This window comes from Oncorhynchus nerka, linkage group LG22 (assembly GCF_034236695.1).
Source record: "Oncorhynchus nerka isolate Pitt River linkage group LG22, Oner_Uvic_2.0, whole genome shotgun sequence".
NCBI lineage: Eukaryota > Metazoa > Chordata > Actinopteri > Salmoniformes > Salmonidae > Oncorhynchus > Oncorhynchus nerka.
The window spans coordinates 296,819-315,797 of NC_088417.1; the positions used below are offsets into that span (position 1 = coordinate 296,819).

Here is an 18,979-nt window from a genome sequence, read left to right on the forward strand (position 1 = left end):
GTAGAACAGAGAGAGGTTATCCTCCTCAGAACCAACAGTAGAACAGAGAGGTTATCCTCCTCAGAACCAACAGTAGAACAGAGAGGTTATCCTCCTCAGAACCAACAGTAGAACAGAGAGAGAGGTTATCCTCCTCAGAACCAACAGTAGAACAGAGAGAGGTTATCCTCCTCAGAACCAACAGTAGAACAGAGAGAGAGGTTATCCTCCTCAGAACCAACAGTAGAACAGAGAGGTTATCCTCCTCAGAACCAACAGTAGAACAGAGAGGTTATCCTCCTCAGAACCAACAGTAGAACAGAGAGAGAGGTTATCCTCCTCAGAACCAACAGTAGAACAGAGAGGTTATCCTCCTCAGAACCAACAGTAGAACAGAGAGAGGTTATCCTCCTCAGAACCAACAGTAGAACAGAGAGAGGTTATCCTCCTCAGAACCAACAGTAGAACAGAGAGAGAGGTTATCCTCCTCAGAACCAACAGTAGAACAGTAGAGAGAGGTTATCCCTCCTAGAACAGAGAGAGGTTATCCTCCTCAGAACCAACAGTAGAACAGAGAGAGGTTATCCTCCTCAGAACCAACAGTAGAACAGAGAGAGGTTATCCTCCTCAGAACCAACAGTAGAACAGAGAGAGGTTATCCTCCTCAGAACCAACAGTAGAACAGAGAGAGGTTATCCTCCTCAGAACCAACAGTAGAACAGAGAGGTTATCCTCCTCAGAACCAACAGTAGAACAGAGAGGTTATCCTCCTCAGAACCAACAGTAGAACAGAGAGAGGTTATCCTCCTCAGAACCAACAGTAGAACAGAGAGGTTATCCTCCTCAGAACCAACAGTAGAACAGAGAGGTTATCCTCCTCAGAACCAACAGTAGAACAGAGAGAGGTTATCCTCCTCAGAACCAACAGTAGAACAGAGAGAGAGGTTATCCTCCTCAGAACCAACAGTAGAACAGAGAGAGAGGTTATCCTCCTCAGAACCAACAGTAGAACAGAGAGAGGTTATCCTCCTCAGAACCAACAGTAGAACAGAGAGAGGTTATCCTCCTCAGAACCAACAGTAGAACAGAGAGAGAGGTTATCCTCCTCAGAACCAACAGTAGAACAGAGAGAGGTTATCCTCCTCAGAACCAACAGTAGAACAGAGAGGTTATCCTCCTCAGAACCAACAGTAGAACAGAGAGGTTATCCTCCTCAGAACCAACAGTAGAACAGAGAGAGAGGTTATCCTCCTCAGAACCAACAGTAGAACAGAGAGAGGTTATCCTCCTCAGAACCAACAGTAGAACAGAGAGAGGTTATCCTCCTCAGAACCAACAGTAGAACAGAGAGGTTATCCTCCTCAGAACCAACAGTAGAACAGAGAGAGGTTATCCTCCTCAGAACCAACAGTAGAACAGAGAGGTTACCCTCCTCAGAACCAACAGTAGAACAGAGAGAGGTTATCCTCCTCAGAACCAACAGTAGAACAGAGAGGTTATCCTCCTCAGAACCAACAGTAGAACAGAGAGAGGTTATCCTCCTCAGAACCAACAGTAGAACAGAGAGGTTATCCTCCTCAGAACCAACAGTAGAACAGAGAGGTTATCCTCCTCAGAACCAACAGTAGAACAGAACAGAACCAACAGTAGAACAGAGAGGTTACCCTCCTCAGAACCAACAGTAGAACAGAGAGAGGTTACCCTCCTCAGAACCAACAGTTAACACTAGCCGTCCAGTGTCCCTCTTTTCATAATTGAATGGAAACGTATGAATGTCAAGGCATTGCATCATTTATAATAAGTCAGACAGTAGCAGGTCAAACACCCTAATCTCAAGTATTCAGCCCCTTGGATTTTGTTGTTAAAATTGGATTGGAATGATTTTATTTATTGTTCTACACAAAATACATTTCTACAAATTAATAAAAACAAATCATTGCATAACAATTCACCTCCTTTGTTTAAGCAAACCTAAATGAGTTCATTATAAATGACCAGTACCGTATGAAATAGTAGGGGTTGACGTGATTCCTGATTGACTACCCCTTCATCTGTCCCCCATACATACGAAAGGTCCCTCGGTCAACTATTGAATTTCAAGCACACTACAAAGACCAGGGAGCTTTTTTGAAAGTCTCATTGCCACCCAGACACAACAAGTATACAGTCCTCCTTCTGAACGGAGGGCAGGAAGGACAATACCATGAGAGACCCTTGGTGAGTTTAAAACAGCTACAGATTGTAATGGCTGTGACAGGAGATAACCGAGGACGGCTCAACAACTCCAAAACAAGCATCCTGTATATAACAAGGCACTGAAGTAAAACTTTTTTTTTTTTTTAAACACTGCAAAAGGAATAAACATTTTGGCATAAATGCTAAGTCTTATGTTTGGGGCAAATCCAACATGTCACTCAGTAACTGCCTCGTCCTAACCTGACACACCAGGCTAAATAAAACTGGAGTGCCTTACCAAGATGACATCGCATGTTGCTGAGTGGCCTAGTTACAGTTTAGACACTTAAATCTGCTTGAAAATATGTATATATAATATATAATATGACAATTGAGGTGTGGAAAGCTCTCAGGGGGAAGTTCAGTACAGAGCGCTGTGTAATTTGGCTTTTTATACACTTTCCTGTCTACCTGACCTGACCTGACAGCCACGGTTGGTGCCGTTTGAGATTGAGGACGGCCTTATTTCTATTACAGCATATTGGATGACTGTCATTCATATTTCATTCACCCAGTTCAATGTATCGTCGATATGTTTAGGCCACGACATGATACTCTAATTTGACCTATACCCATCATGAGGTTGCTACAACAGACTTAGAATGAAAGTTTTACAATGCAGGTGAAAAGGTTGGGAGAATAATTTGAGTAATCAAGGTGACAGCCAGTGAAAACATTAAATACTGCCTTACACCCTCTTGCCTGCCTCTAGCGTGTAATCATTGGTTCTGTTTTGCTAATAAAAAGAGTTTCTATTGGACAAATTCAGGTAGGTCCCTCCTCATTTCGTGCCATTTGCTTAAGAAACGTTTTGTAACAGAATCGTCAGATTTACCTTCATTTTGTTCTTGATAGAAATAAAGCCATTCCTTGTCATTTATAATCATTTATTTAACTAGGGAAGTCAGTTAAGAACACATTCTTATTTTCAATGACGGCCTACCGGGGAATTGCCTTGTTCAGGTGCAGAACGACAGATTTGTACCTTGTCAGCTCGGGGATTTGAACTTGCTCTAACCACGAGGCTACCCTGCCGCTAGGTAAAATGAGGAAGCTGTTTGGAGATAGCTCTAACCACGAGGCTACCCTGCCGCTAGGTAAAATGAGGAAGCTGTTTGGAGATAGCTCTAACCACGAGGCTACCCTGCCGCTAGGTAAAATGAGGAAGCTGTTTGGAGATAGCCTACATATAGTAACTGTTCTAGATTATTTTTCCTGGGGACAAATGTGAAACCAGTCCTAAAGAGGCCAAATTAAAGTCATATCAACATGAGATGTGTTACGGCTCCTCGCCACAGTGAAATAGACTATAAATAGCTGTTATGCCCTAATAACTTGCAGGGATTGACATTTGAAGACCCTATACTCTATAGGCCTTTAAATGGCCGAACCTGCAGCCATGATTTATTCTCTTCAGAATGTTTTCATTGTTTTCTCAGTTTATCTTTACAATGTGTGACATGTTAAATATGAGCCACTATCGGGAGCCACCGTCAGTAATACCCACATGCAGTTCTAACTTTCACTATAGTTTCCTACATTTAGCACCATTCCCCTTCCTTCCTCGGTCGTCTGTCGTTGTTCCAGGCTAACGGTGTCTATTAGAGGCCTTATGGAACTCGGGACGTAGCAGTTTAAACCTGCCGCACGGTTCATCACAGTGCCATGTTTAGTTCATACGACTATTGTCCGCATTTTCCCACCTTCCAATATGTTATGGATTGAACTTGAACACGGCAACTTTCAGGATGATATATTTAACGGCTCACCAAACCGGATTAGAATGATTCACTTTCCTAACATCGGCACGAAATAATCCACACAAAAATATACGAGTTGGTGCTGAAAAGAGATCGATATATTTAGATGCTTACATTTCATTGATCCATAATATTCTCACGATAGTCTGTAGACTAAATTCAAATTTTAAAAAAGGTACAGCATATTTAAAGGGATGGCTTTCGATAAATGTACTGAAAACACTATTGAATGTGAACTTTGAACTTCACAACAAAGAAGATAATCGGTTAGCCAGCAAGTGGTTTGTCAGTGATTGAATGATATTTATTCATTGAGGGCATGGTGTAGAGCTGTAGAGCGCAATACGTGCTTGGTAAGTCTGAATACCAACTGAGAAGTGCAAAGGCATTTCCTCAGACGGAATCGGCCCCTTAGATACCAACCCAAGAAGACACACAGCTGTAATCGCTGCCAAAATGTGATTCTAACATGTATTGACTCAGAGGGTTGAATAATTCTCAATCAAGCTTTATATGGGTGGTGTCTAATCCTGGTTGGTTAAAACCACATTCCAGCCATTGTCTATTCTACAAGTTACCACAGGCTAAATCTATGACGTTAATGATGTCTATTTACTCTAAGCAATCCACTGTCTCATCAGCCCAACCAGGCAACTTATAAACTTGATCTCCACTATAAAAAGCATCTAGACATTATCTCACATTTCTTTTAGATTAACAATTGGTTTTCAACAGTGGAGATTTGTAATAACCTTGCATTTGCAAAAACAATAATACAAAAATACAATTTTGAAATTGGATCTCCAGCTGTTAATGTACATGTTGGGACAAACAGGCAGCTTCTCTCAGCATCATTTTTATGTATCTATACATGTATACATATATATTTATGTTTATATACATATGAAATGTCAACAGAACAACAGTAACTGCTCATCATTCCAGCTTCAGTTTGGGAAGAGAGAGAACCAGCCAGCGTTCCATGCCAGGAGAAATCCTTAGCTCATTGTTATGGAGGTATCCCGAAAGAGTCACTAGAAAACAGCTTAAACCCCAGCTACTGTGCTGTTATTCTGGCTACACTGTTTGACATGACTGTGTTAGCCAAATAGCAAGCAACGGATAAGATCATTGCCAGCCATCATGGCAATGGAACATTTAGAAAGAACGACTGGGTCGCGTCCCTAGACACAGAACAACGACTGGGTCGCGTCCCTAGACACAGAACAACGACTGGGTCTCGTCCCTAGACACAGAACAACGACTGGGTCGCGTCCCTAGATACAGAACAACGACTGGGTCTCGTCCCTAGACACAGAACAAAAGGACAACGACTGGGTCTCGTCCCTAGACACAGAACAAAAGCACAACGACTGGGTCGCGTCCCTAGATACAGAACAACGACTGGGTCTCGTCCCTAGATACAGAACAAAAGGACTACGACTGGGTCGCGTCCCTAGATACAGAACAAAAGGACTACGACTGGGTCTCGTCCCTAGACACAGAACAAAAGCACAACGACTGGGTCGCGTCCCTAGACACAGAACAAAAGGACAACGACTGGGTCGCGTCCCTAGATACAGAACAACGACTGGGTCTCGTCCCTAGATACAGAACAAAAGGACTACGACTGGGTCGCGTCCCTAGACACAGAACAAAAGGACAACGACTGGGTCTCGTCCCTAGACACAGAACAAAAGGACAACGACTGGGTCGCGTCCCTAGATACAGAACAAAAGGACAACGACTGGGTCTCGTCCCTAGACACAGAACAAAAGGACAACGACTGGGTCGCGTCCCTAGATACAGAACAAAAGGACAACGACTGGGTCTCGTCCCTAGACACAGAACAAAAGGACAACGACTGGGTCTCGTCCCTAGACACAGAACAAAAGGACAACGACTGGGTCTCGTCCCTAGACACAGAACAAAAGGACAACGACTGGGTCTCGTCCCTAGACACAGAACAAAAGGACAACGACTGGGTCTCGTCCCTAGACACAGAACAAAAGGACAACGACTGGGTCGCGTCCCTAGACACAGAACAAAAGGACAACGACTGGGTCGCGTCCCTAGACACAGAACAAAAGGACAACGACTGGGTCTCGTCCCTAGACACAGAACAACAAGGACAACGACTGGGTCTCGTCCCTAGACACAGAACAACAAGGACAACGACTGGGTCTCGTCCCTAGACACAGAACAAAAGGACAACGACTGGGTCGCGTCTCTGGCAACCGAACTGATAGAATGAACAACCAGCCGGCTTGGGTAGCAACCCCAGATTTGTGTCGGGACTATATCTCGTGGAAGGATGAAACTGTATGAGTAAATTCATCAAAATAATGTTTCTGAAAATATGTTAATAACCCGTATAAAAGTGATAATGCCCTGGGAGCTGGTGTTCACCTCGGGCCTAACACCCGCGCCAATATAACCTCCAAACTTCGGCTTCATCACTTGAATATTACAGCTTCAGTTATTACTTAAGAAGAAAAAATCCCATTTCCAAGGGGGTGAATAACGTATATATTGTAGATAGGACAATAGTGCATAATGTTCAAAATGGCTCAGTCACTGAGATTTCCAGTGTGAAGGAATCCTTAGCTACAGCAGTGGTCTCTGGACCTCATGATCCAAGGAGAATAGAAATTGTTAAATCAGTCAAGTCAGGAAATTCATTCAAATTAGATTAACATATTGAGAATCGATCGCTTGTAATTTTCCATAGGGAATTCCCCAATTTTAGACTCTAAAGTGGAACGGAACCCTAATGCAATAGGATACACTGTACGTATGGAGACGGTCGGAGACGGGGATCCTCCAGGTCAGAAGTAGAGACGGTCGGAGACAGGGATCCTCCAGGTCAGAAGTAGAGACGGTCGGAGACGGGGATCCTCCAGGTCAGAAGTAGAGACGGTCGGAGACAGGGATCCTCCAGGTCAGAAGTAGAGACGGTCGGAGACGGGGATCCTCCAGGTCAGAAGTAGAGACGGTCGGAGACGGGGATCCTCCAGGTCAGAAGTAGAGACGGTCGGAGACGGGGATCCTCCAGGTCAGAAGTAGAGACGGTCGGAGATGGCGGCCGGCAGGTGTGTCATCACCTGCATCCTGATCCACCAGTGAGGCTCCATGGGGTTATAGCGCGTGAACGGGCGGCGCGACGTGATGGCGTCGGTGATGTCATCTAGGACGGGCTGGACATCTTTCTGTCCGCTGCTACAGTATGACCTCATCAGAGCCATGCGTTTGTCGAAATGGGCGTGGCCATAGTCCTCCTGGACACCAGGGGGAGCCTCGCGCCACAGTTTATCAGCCGTGGTCGCCACAATGTCCCGGGTCAGGATGCCCGTTGCCACAATGAAGTTCCCCGGCTCGATGACGGAGACCTTGACCCCCCAGGCCTTCATCTCGTAACGTAGACAGTCGGAGAACGCTTCCACGCCATATTTAGATACGCAGTATGGAGAACGCAGGGCATTGCCCATCCGCCCATACATACTGGCCAGGTTGACCACACGACCTGCAACACAGTGGCATTAGGTTATTACATGGATCAATACCTATTGATCAACACAGTGCCATTAGGTTATTACATGGATCAATACCTATTGATCAACACAGTGCCATTAGGTTATTACATGGATCAATACCTATTGATCAACACAGTAGCATTAGGTTATTACATGGATCAATACCTATTGATCAACACAGTGCCATGAGGTCAATACCTATTGATCAACACAGTGCCATGAGGTCAATACCTATTGATCAACACAGTGCCATTAGATCAATACCTATTGATCAACACAGTGCCATGAGGTCAATACCTATTGATCAACACAGTGCCATGAGATCAATACCTATTGATCAACACCTATTGATCAACACAGTGATTTAGAACACATTTAAAAAGGTAGATTCATCACAATGCACAAAGAAAACAGCAATCGATTTCTGAAACAACGAAGAGCGTTGAAACACGGAAAAGTATTGCATCACTCTCATGTGAATATCTGAGGTGCTGCAGGTGACAACCACATAACGCCGAGTCTACCTTTTCACTTTTTATTTCAAGAAGAAAAGCAGTAAGAACCCAAGCTCTGAGCCGGTTAGTCAAAGCTCCAGTGGCGAGCCTCTACAGTCCAACTAGCCTCAAAACCACATCTTAAAAACATTCTTCAGGAGCTTTACAGAACAGCGACTGATTGACCAAAGCGCCAGTCAGTTTGTCACTCATTTTCTACCAGCTCAATGCAGTACATTACATTCCACACAAACAACATTTTGCCTAAACAGAGCCCCCGTACCACCACCACCTAAACAGAGCCCCCGTACCACCACCACCACCTAAACAGAGCCCCCGTACCACCACCACCACCTAAACAGAGCCCCCTGTACCACCACCACCACCTAAACAGAGCCCCCTGTACCACCACCACCACCTAAACAGAGCCCCCCGTACCACCACCACCACCTAAAAAGAGCCCCCCGTACCACCACCACCACCTAAACAGAGCCCCCTGTACCACCACCTAAACAGAGCCCCTGTACCACCACCACCACCTAAACAGAGCCCCCTGTACCACCACCACCTAAACAGAGCCCCTGTACCACCACCACCACCTAAAAGAGCCCCCTGTACCACCACCACCACCACCTAAACAGAGTACCACCACCACCACCACCTAAACCCCTGTACCACCACCACCTAAACAGAGCCCCCTGTACCACCACCACCACCTAAACAGAGCCCCCCGTACCACCACCACCACCACCTAAACAGAGCCCCCTGTACCACCACCACCACCTAAACAGAGCCCTCCGTACCACCACCACCACCACCTAAACAGAGCCCCTGTACCACCACCACCACCTAAACAGAGCCCCTGTACCACCACCACCACCTAAACAGAGCCCCTGTACCACCACCACCACCTAAACAGAGCCCCTGTACCACCACCACCACCTAAACAGAGCCCCCTGTACCACCACCACCACCTAAACAGAGCCCCTGTACCACCACCACCACCTAAACAGAGCCCCCTGTACCACCACCACCACCTAAACAGAGCCCCTGTACCACCACCACCACCTAAACAGAGCCCCTGTACCACCACCACCACCACCTAAACAGAGCCCCCTGTACCACCACCACCACCTAAACAGAGCCCCCTGTACCACCACCACCACCTAAACAGAGCCCCCTGTACCACCACCACCACCACCTAAACAGAGCCCCTGTACCACCACCACCACCACCTAAACAGAGCCCCCTGTACCACCACCTAAACAGAGCCCCTGTACCACCACCACCACCTAAACAGAGCCCCCTGTACCACCACCACCACCACCTAAACAGAGCCCCTGTACCACCACCACCACCTAAACAGAGCCCCCTGTACCACCACCACCTAAACAGAGCCCCTGTACCACCACCACCACCACCTAAACAGAGCCCCCTGTACCACCACCACCTAAACAGAGCCCCCTGTACCACCACCACCTAAACAGAGCCCCTGTACCACCACCACCACCACCTAAACAGAGCCCCCTGTACCACCACCACCACCACCTAAACAGAGCCCCCTGTACCACCACCACCACCTAAACAGAGCCCCCTGTACCACCACCACCTAAACAGAGCCCCCTGTACCACCACCACCACCTAAACAGAGCCCCCTGTACTTATATAGACAGGTGCTTGCCTGTCCAAATCAAGTCTAATCAATTGAATTTATCACAGGTGGACTCCAAGTTGTAGAACCATCTCAAGAATGAACATTGGCAACAGGATGCACCTGAGCTCAATTTTGATTCATAGCAAAGGGTCTGAATACTTATGTAAATAAGGAATTTCTGTTTTTGCTTTGTCATTATGGGGTATTGTGTGAGGATGGATTTTAGAATAAGGCTGTAACGTAACATGAGGAAAAAGTCAAGGGGTCTTAACACTTTCTAAATGTATAAATGGTAAGGTGACTAGGCATCGGCAATATATGATAAACAGAGTAGCAGCAGTCTATATGATGATTGTATGTGAGTGTGTGTAGAGTCAGTGTAAATGTGCATGTTATGTGTGTGTTAGAGAAAATACAAGGGTAAACTCAGTCTGTGTTACCATTCTGTTAGCTATTTAGCAGTCTAGATGCTGTTCAGGAGTCTGTTGGGTGTCAGACCATGGTTTGGGTGGCTGGGCCTTCCTTTTACACCGCCTGATTAGACCATGGTTTGGGTGGCTGGGCCTTCCTTTTACACCGCCTGATTAGACCATGGTTTGGGTGGCTGGGCCTTCCTTTTACACCACCTGATTAGACCATGGTTTGGGTGGCTGGGCCTTCCTTTTACACCGCCTGATCAGACCATGGTTTGGGTGGCTGGGCCTTCCTTTTACACCACCTGATTAGACCATGGTTTGGGTGGCTGGGCCTTCCTTTTACACCGCCTGATTAGACCATGGTTTGGGTGGCTGGGCCTTCCTTTTACACCGCCTGATTAGACCATGGTTTGGGTGGCTGGGCCTTCCTTTTACACCGCCTGATTAGACCATGGTTTGGGTGGCTGGGCCTTCCTTTTACACCGCCTGATTAGACCATGGTTTGGGTGGCTGGGCCTTCCTTTACACCGCCTGATTAGACCATGGTTTGGGTGGCCGGATTAGACCATGGTTTGGGTGGCTGGGCCTTCCTTTTACACCGCCTGATTAGACCATGGTTTGGGTGGCTGGGCCTTCCTTTACACCACCTGATTAGACCATGGTTTGGGTGGCTGGGCCTTCCTTTTACACCGCCTGATTAGACCATGGTTTGGGTGGCTGGGCCTTCCTTTTACACCGCCTGATTAGACCATGGTTTGGGTGGCTGGGCCTTCCTTTTACCACCTTTTACACCACCTGATTAGACCATGGTTTGGGTGGCTGGGCCTTCCTTTTACACCGCCTGATTAGACCATGGTTTGGGTGGCTGGGCCTTCCTTTTACACCACCTGATTAGACCATGGTTTGGGTGGCTGGGCCTTCCTTTTACACCGCCGGATTAGACCATGGTTTGGGTGGCTGGGCCTTCCTTTTACACCACCTGGTTTGGGTTAGACCATGGACCATGGGGTGGCTGGGCCTTCCTTTTACACCGCCTGATTAGACCATGGTTTGGGTTGCTGGGCCTTCCTTTTACACCACCTGATTAGACCATGGTTTGGGTGGCTGGGCCTTCCTTTTACACCACCTGATTCCTTCCTTTTACACCACCTGATTAGACCATGGTTTGGGTGGCTGGGCCTTCCTTTTACACCACCTGATTAGACCATGGTTTGGGTGGCTGGGCCTTCCTTTTACACCGCCTGATTAGACCATGGTTTGGGTGGCTGGGCCTTCCTTTTACACCGCCTGATTAGACCATGGTTTGGGTGGCTGGGCCTTCCTTTTACACCACCTGATTAGACCATGGTTTGGGTGGCTGGGCCTTCCTTTTACACCGCCTGATTAGACCATGGTTTGGGTTGCTGGGCCTTCCTTTTACACCACCTGATTAGACCATTGTTTGGGTGGCTGGGCCTTCCTTTTACACCACCTGATTAGACCATGGTTTGGGTGGCTGGGCCTTCCTTTTACACCGCCGGATTAGACCATGGTTTGGGTGGCTGGGCCTTCCTTTTACACCGCCTGATTAGACCATGGTTTGGGTGGCTGGGCCTTCCTTTTACACCGCCTGATTAGAGGTCCTGGATGGCCCCAGTGATGTACTGGGCTGTCTGCACCACTCTCCATGCGATCGAGGGCGGTGCCGTTGCCACACCAGGCGGTGATGCAACCAGTCAATATGCTCTCGATGGTGCAGCTGTACAACTTTCAGGATCTGAGGGAGATTAGGTGATGTTGTGCCTTTTTCACGACTGTGTGTGGACCATTTGAAGTTCTTAGTGATTTGGACAGGAAGTTGATGCTCTCGACCCGCTGCCGTCCATGTGGAAGGGGGCGTGCTCGCCCGCTCGTTTCCTGTAGTCCACAATCATCTCGTTTGTCTTACTGATGTTGAGGAAGAGGTTGTTGTTCTGGCACCACACTGCCCTCCTCCCTGTAGGCTGTCTCATCGTCGCCGGTGATCAGGCAAACTTGATGATGGTGTTGGGAAACGTGTTTGGCCACGCAACCGTGGGTGAACGGGGAGTACAGGAGGGGACTAAGCACGCACCCCTGAGTGGCCCCCGTGTTTAGGGTCAGCGTGGCGGAGGTGTTGTTACCTACCCTCACCACCTGGGGGTGGCCCATCAGGAAGTCCAGGCTCCAGTTGCAGAGGGAGCTCTTCAGTCCCATGGTCTTAAGCTTGGTGACAAGCATGGAGGGGACAATGGGTGTTTAACAGTGAGCTGTAGTCAATGAACAGCATTCTCACATAGGTATTCCTCTTATCTAGATGGGTGAGCACAGTGTGGAGTGCAATAGAGATAGTCTCATCTATGGATCGGGTGGGGTGGTATGAAAATTGGAGTGTGTCTAGGATGTCTGGGATGGTGGAGTTAATGTGAGCCATGACCAGCCTGTCAAAGCACTTCATGATTACAGATGTGACTGCTACAGGGCGGTAGTTATTTAGTACTTGTGTCTGAAGCAGTTGTGTGTGTGGCTGACCTTTGGCCCTACGGATGAGGGGCAGGAGGGCCTTGGTGACCCTGATAACCCCCCACAGGTTGACCTCTGACACCTGTCGGTACGTCTCCATGGTCGTAAACTCCACCTCTCCAAACGTAGACACGCCTGCGTTGTTCAGCACCGCCCACAGACCTGATCAGGGGAATAGAGAAGGTTATGACTTGGTCTCCTTCAGTGTCTCCATTGACACATTTTCTTCTTGATTTAAACATTTACACACAATAACGACAAAGTGAAAACATGTTTAGAAATGTATGCAAATTTACTGAAAATGAAATACAAAAAATCTCATTTACATACAGTACCAGTCAAAAGTTTGGACACACCTACTCATTCCAGGGCTTTTCTTTATTTTCACTATGTCATTCATTGTAGAATAATAGTGAAGATATTAAACTATGGAATCATGTGGTAACCAAAAAAAAAAGTGAAACAATATATTTTATATTTTCAAAATATATTTTAGATTCTTCAAAGTAGCCACCCTTTGACAGCTTTGCACACTCTTGGCATTCTCTCAAGAATCTTCATGAGGAATGCTTTTCCAACAGTCTTGAAGGAGTTCCCACATATGCTGAGTACTTGTTGGCTACTTTTCCTTCACTCTGCGGTCCAACTCATCCCAAACAATTGGGTTGAGGTCAGGTGATTGTGGAGGCCAGGTAATTTGATTGTGGAGGCCAGGTCATCTTATGCAGCACTCAATCACTCTCATTGGTCAAATAGTCCTTAGCCCTTTGTTGAAAAATGAATAGTGCCACTAAGCACAAACCAGATAGGATGGTGTATCGCTGCAGCCATGCTGGTTAAGTGGGCCTTGAATTCTCAATAAATCAGTCAGTGTCACCAGAAAAGCACCATCACACCTCCTCCTCCATGCTTCACGGTGGGAACCACACATCCGTTCATCCGTTCACCTACTCTGCATCTCACAAAAATACGACAGTTGGAACCAAAAATCTCACGTTTGGACTCATCAGACCAAGGGACAGATTTCCACCGGTCTAAAGTCCATTCCTCATGTTTCTTGGCCCAAGACAGTCTCTCCTTATTGATGTCCTTTAGTAGTGGTTTCTTTGCAGCAATTCGACCATGAAGGTCTGATTCACACAGTCTCCTCTGAACAGTTGATGTTGAGATGTGTCTGTTACTTGAACTCTGTGAAGCATTTATTTGGGCTGCAATCTGGGGTGCTGTTAACTCTAATGAACGTATCCTCTGCAGCAGAGGTAACTGGGTCTTCCTTTCCTGTGGTGGTCCTCAAGAGAGCCAGTTTCATCTTGATGGTTTTTGCGACATGACTTGAGGAAACCTTCAAAATACTTGAAATATTCCGTATTGACTGACCTTCATGTCGTAAAGTAATGGACCTGTCATTTGTTTATTTTTTCTTGCCATAATATGGACTTGGCCCTATTTGGTAAAAGACAATCTTCTCTATACCAACCCTACCTTGTCACAACAACTGATTGGCTCAAATGAGTGAGTAGGTGTGTCCAAACTTTTGACTGGTACTGTAAGTATTCACACCCCCTTGCCATGACACCCCAAATTGAGCCCAGGTGAATCCTGTTTCCATTGTTCATCCTTGAGATGTCACTACAACTTGGAGTCCACCGGAGGTAAATTCAATAGACTGGATTTTGTGATTTTGGAGAAGAAAAAAAACACCTGTCTATATAAGGTCCGCCAGTTGACAGTGCAGGAACTATACCATGAAGTTCAAGGAACTGTCCGTAGATCTCTAAGACAGGATTGTGATGAAGCATATATCTGGGGTGTAAAACCATTTCTAGTGTTGAAAGTTTCCAAGAGCACAGTGGTCTCCATCATTGGAAATAATATGGAACTACCCAGACTCAGCCTAGAGCTGGCCGTCTGAACAAACTGAGCAACCAGGCAAGAAGGACATTGGTCAAGGAGAAGACCAAGAACCCAATGACCACTAAGTTCTTCGGTTGAGATGGGAGAACCTGCCAGAAGGTCTCTACAGCACTTCACCAATCTGAACTTTATGGGACAGAAGCTACTCCTGAGAAGAAAGGCACATGACAGCCCACATGGAGCTAAAATGCATGTGAAAGACAGGGCATAAGGCAAAAGATTGTGGTTTGAGACAAAAAAATGTAACATTGGCCTGAATAGAAAACACTATGTCTGAAAACCAGGCCCAGCTCACCAGTCTAACGCCATCTGTACCATGAAGCATGGTGGTGGCAGCATAACGCTCTGGGGATGCTTTTCAGTGGAAGGGACTGGTAAGGATAGAGGGAACAATGAATGGAGCCAACCTTGATGAGAACCTGCTTCAGAGTGCAAATGACCTTAGACTGAGGCGAAGGTTTTACGTTCCAACAGGACAATGACCCCAATCATACAGCCAAAGCAACTCTGGAATGGCTTTAGAACGAGAATGTGAAAGTCCTTTAGTGGCCCAGACATGAATAGAAAGAGTTGAAGATTGCTGTTACCATCTAACTTAATAGAGCTTAAGTAAAGGAAGAATGGGACCAAAATAAATGAGATATTTCTTTATTTTCAATCTGCAAAAATGTCTTAAAACACGTTTCCATTTTGTCATTATGGGGTATCGTGTGTAGATGGTTGAGATTTTTTATTTTGAATTCAGGCTGTAACAAAATATTGAATATGTAAATGGGGACTACTTTCTGAATGCATCTGCTTTCACTGTCATGCAGATAATCACTATACCCAATAATTCAGATCGAAAATCAGCATATTTATTCTAGATAATGTACAAAGAGTTCTGCATGATGCCGTTCGTGTTGCTGTCTGACAGAGAGACAGACTGGTGTATTTATTCTAGATAATGTACAAAGAGTTCTGCATGATGCCGTTCGTGTTGCTGTCTGACAGAGACAGACTGGTGTATTTATTCTAGATAATGTACAAAGAGTTCTGCATGATGCCGTTCGTGTTGCTGTCTGACAGAGAGACAGACTGGTGTATTTATTCTAGATAATGTACAAAGAGTTCTGCATGATGCCGTTCGTGTTGCTGTCTGACAGAGAGACAGACTGGTGTATTTATTCTAGATAATGTACAAAGAGTTCTGCATGATGCCGTTCGTGTTGCTGTCTGGCAGAGAGACAGACTGGTGTTCTGCATGATGCCGTTCGTGTTGCTGTCTGGCAGAGAGACAGACTGGTGTTCTGCATGATGCCGTTCGTGTTGCTGTCTGGCAGAGAGACAGACTGGTGTTCTGTACCTCTCTGTGAGTCATCCAGGTGTGTGTTGACGTAGTCCACAGCTCTGTTCACCTGCTCCTCACTGCAGACATCCAGCTGAACCACCTTCATCCGATCTGACTGCATCTCCTCCAGCTCCTTGGACCCCTCCCCACCCTTATCCTGGAAAGGAAAGGCATCAAATCAGAAGAACTCAAACCACTGGCTGACGATAGTCAATGGCTCTCTGAATATTTCAACAATCAGCACAAACTCAGTCTACTGCGCCAGCCTATTATTTCACACACAGAAATCCTACTTCCCATTTCCTTAGCATCTTCTGCATTACCTTGACAGTTTACCTGGACATAAACATTACCTTGAACAGACAGTTTACCTGGATATAAGCATTACCTTGAACAGACAGTTTACCTGGATATAAACATTACCTTGAACAGACACCCAGCGAAGACAGTGAAGCCCAGTTTGTGGAGGTGCTTAGCCGTGGCATGACCAAAACCACTGTCACAGCCTGTGATGAATACTGCCTTTCCCTGTACCTGCAACATGGACACACTAATATTACCCATACTGCCTTTCCCTGTACCTGCAACATGGACACACTGATGTACCTGCAACATGGACACACTAATATTACCCATACTGCCTTTCCCTGTACCTGCAACATGGACACACTAATATTACCCATACTGCCTTTCCCTGTACCTGCAACATGGACACACTAATATTACCCATACTGCCTTTCCCTGTACCTGCAACATGGACACACTAATATTACCCATACTGCCTTTCCCTGTACCTGCAACATGGACACACTAATATTACCCATACTGCCTTTCCCTGTACCTGCAACATGGACACACTAATATTACCCATACTGCCTTTCCCTGTACCTGCAACATGGACACACTAATATTACCCATACTGCCTTTCCCTGTACCTGCAACATGGACACACTAATATTACCCATACTGCCTTTCCCTGTACCTGCAACATGGACACACTAATATTACCCATACTGCCTTTCCCTGTACCTGCAACATGGACACACTAATATTACCCAACACGACGTGTCATTGTAAAGGGTTTGAATAGATGGAAAGGCAAGCTGAGAAACTGCACTGCTTGGAATTGACCCATTTAATTTCAAACTATTGTGGGATACTTGTATATCTTATTAAGACATTAAATCATATCATATCTGCTTTGTTCAACTTTAAATCAGTATAGCGTAGATACAGTGTGGAATAAAATATTAAAGGCATTAGATTTTCAGTGGTATACAGTACAGGTGAGATATTTTAGGCTTCTGTACCTCTATCGTTCCTCTGGGTATCCGTGGTGTCGCGACATAGAGTACAAAAATGAAATACACCCCGACTATGCACTCCGACACACTGGTCTCAGGAAAACCACAGCATTCAGCGACAGCATTCAGCAACGCTGGGAGTCCGAACCCCAGAACTACAGTCAAAAGAACCGAAAACGACACGAGTAGAGCCCCTCGAACGAAAGGAAGCGAAGCCATTTCGTTATTAAAACTTCTGTGCTGTTAACTTCTTCTTCGGGGTTTAACGGCGGTTGGCATCCAATGTGTTGCATTACCGCCCCCAACTGGACTATAATATAAAGCCATTATACTGTGATACTAAATGGGGAAAATATCAAATAAACACCATTCCAACTAACTCTACACTAATTAAAAACTCACTTCCCCATTCCACTACTTTGACCATATCTACTCCTGCACCACCAGGGCAGAAAACCACCACTCAACACACCCTGTAACTCTTCTGAAGTCAAATCTTGTATGCCCAGCTACTTCTCTGCAGCTGCCACTACCTATATGTTCTGTGATTTACATTCCAAGAATAGTTTCAGAAGAAAGTCTTTGTTTCTGGCCATTTTGAGCCTGTAATCAAAAAACAGAAATGCTGATGCTCCAGATACTCAACTAGTCTAAAGACTAAAAGAAGGCCAGTTTTATTGCTTCTTTAATCAGAACAGTTTTCAGCTGTGATAACATAATTGTGAAAGGGTTTTCTAATGATCAATTAGCCGTTTAAAATGATAAACTTGGATTAGCTAACACAACGTGCCATTGGAACACATGAGGATGGTTGCTGATAATGGGCCTCTGTACGCCTATGTAGATGTTCCACAAAACAATCAGCTACAACATATTCCTGATTTTACTAGGCAAGTCTTATTTACGATGATTGCCTAGGTGGGTTAACTGCCTTGTTCAGGAGCAGAACTACAGATTTTTACCTTGTCGTCTCGGGGATTCGATCTTGCAACCTTTCAGTTACTAGTCCAACGCTCTAACCACTAGGCTACCCTGCTGCCGCCCCCCCTCCCCTGATCAATTTGAGGTTATTTTAATGGACAAAAAAAAGTGCTTTTCTTTCAAAAACAAGAACATTTCTAAGTGACCCCAAACTTTTGAACGGTAGTGTTTTTCCAGCAGCAGACTTTGATCGATAATGTCAAAAGCCACAATGAACAAACCTGCTCTGTTTTAATCATCATCATCATCATCATCATTGCATCATTTATCTCAGCCAATCAGTCATGTGTGTAAGTGTCCTTCCCTATAAGGGTGTTGAATGTTTGTCCATTTGTTTACTGTATAATAACATTGTATCTGGTCAAATACTAAGGTTTGGTAACCGGCTGATCGGTCAGCTATTTGAGCCAGTAAAGGGGGCTTTTACTATTCTTAGGTAGAGGAATGACTTCAGCTTCCCTCCAGGCCTGAGGGCACACACTCTCTAGTAGGTTTGGATTGAAGATATGTCAAATAGGAGATGCAATATCGTCCTCTATTATCTTCAGTCATTTTCCATCCAGGTTGTCAGACCCTGGTGGCTTGTCATTGTTGATAGACAATGTTTTCACCTTTTCAACACACTTTACAGATTTCAAAAGTACAACGCGTGTCTTTCATAATTTGGTCCGATATACATGGATGTGCAGTGTCAGCGTTTGTTGCTGGCACGTCATCCCTAAGTTTGTTTATCTTGCCAATGAAAAAGTAATTAAAGTAGTTTGCAATATCAGTGGGCTTTGTGATGAATAAGCCATCTGATTCAATTAATGAATTTGATTTAAAATTTCATTTAAGGGTGCTCCAAAGCTTTTTACTA

At 45.7% G+C, this 18,979-nt stretch overlaps 1 protein-coding gene across 1 annotated transcript; it reads right to left on the minus strand.

The window, feature by feature from the left end:
• Positions 1 to 1,844: 1,844 nt before the first annotated feature.
• Positions 1,845 to 17,792, minus strand: bdh1 (3-hydroxybutyrate dehydrogenase, type 1). The gene is made up of 5 exons (XM_065006852.1): positions 17,146 to 17,792; positions 16,259 to 16,369; positions 15,851 to 15,992; positions 12,601 to 12,753; positions 1,845 to 7,497 (listed from the first exon to the last, which is right to left on the minus strand). The coding sequence occupies exons 1-5, from the start codon at positions 17,356 to 17,358 to the stop codon at positions 7,031 to 7,033; spliced, it is 1,086 nt and encodes a 361-aa protein (XP_064862924.1). The 5' UTR covers positions 17,359 to 17,792; the 3' UTR covers positions 1,845 to 7,030.
• Between the last annotated feature and the right edge of the window lie 1,187 nt (positions 17,793 to 18,979).

Bases quoted from the DNA above. Each gene is read 5' to 3' on its own strand.
- bdh1 (XM_065006852.1), bottom strand. From the start codon at position 17,358: ATGGCTTCGCTTCCTTTCGTTCGAGGGGCTCTACTCGTGTCGTTTTCG. The intron at 16,370-17,145 runs GTACAGAAGCCT...TCCATGTTGCAG, and splicing joins TACCCAGAGGAACGATAGAG to GTACAGGGAAAGGCAGTATT. The intron at 12,754-15,850 runs GTACAGAACACC...TCCCCTGATCAG, and splicing joins CCTGGATGACTCACAGAGAG to GTCTGTGGGCGGTGCTGAAC.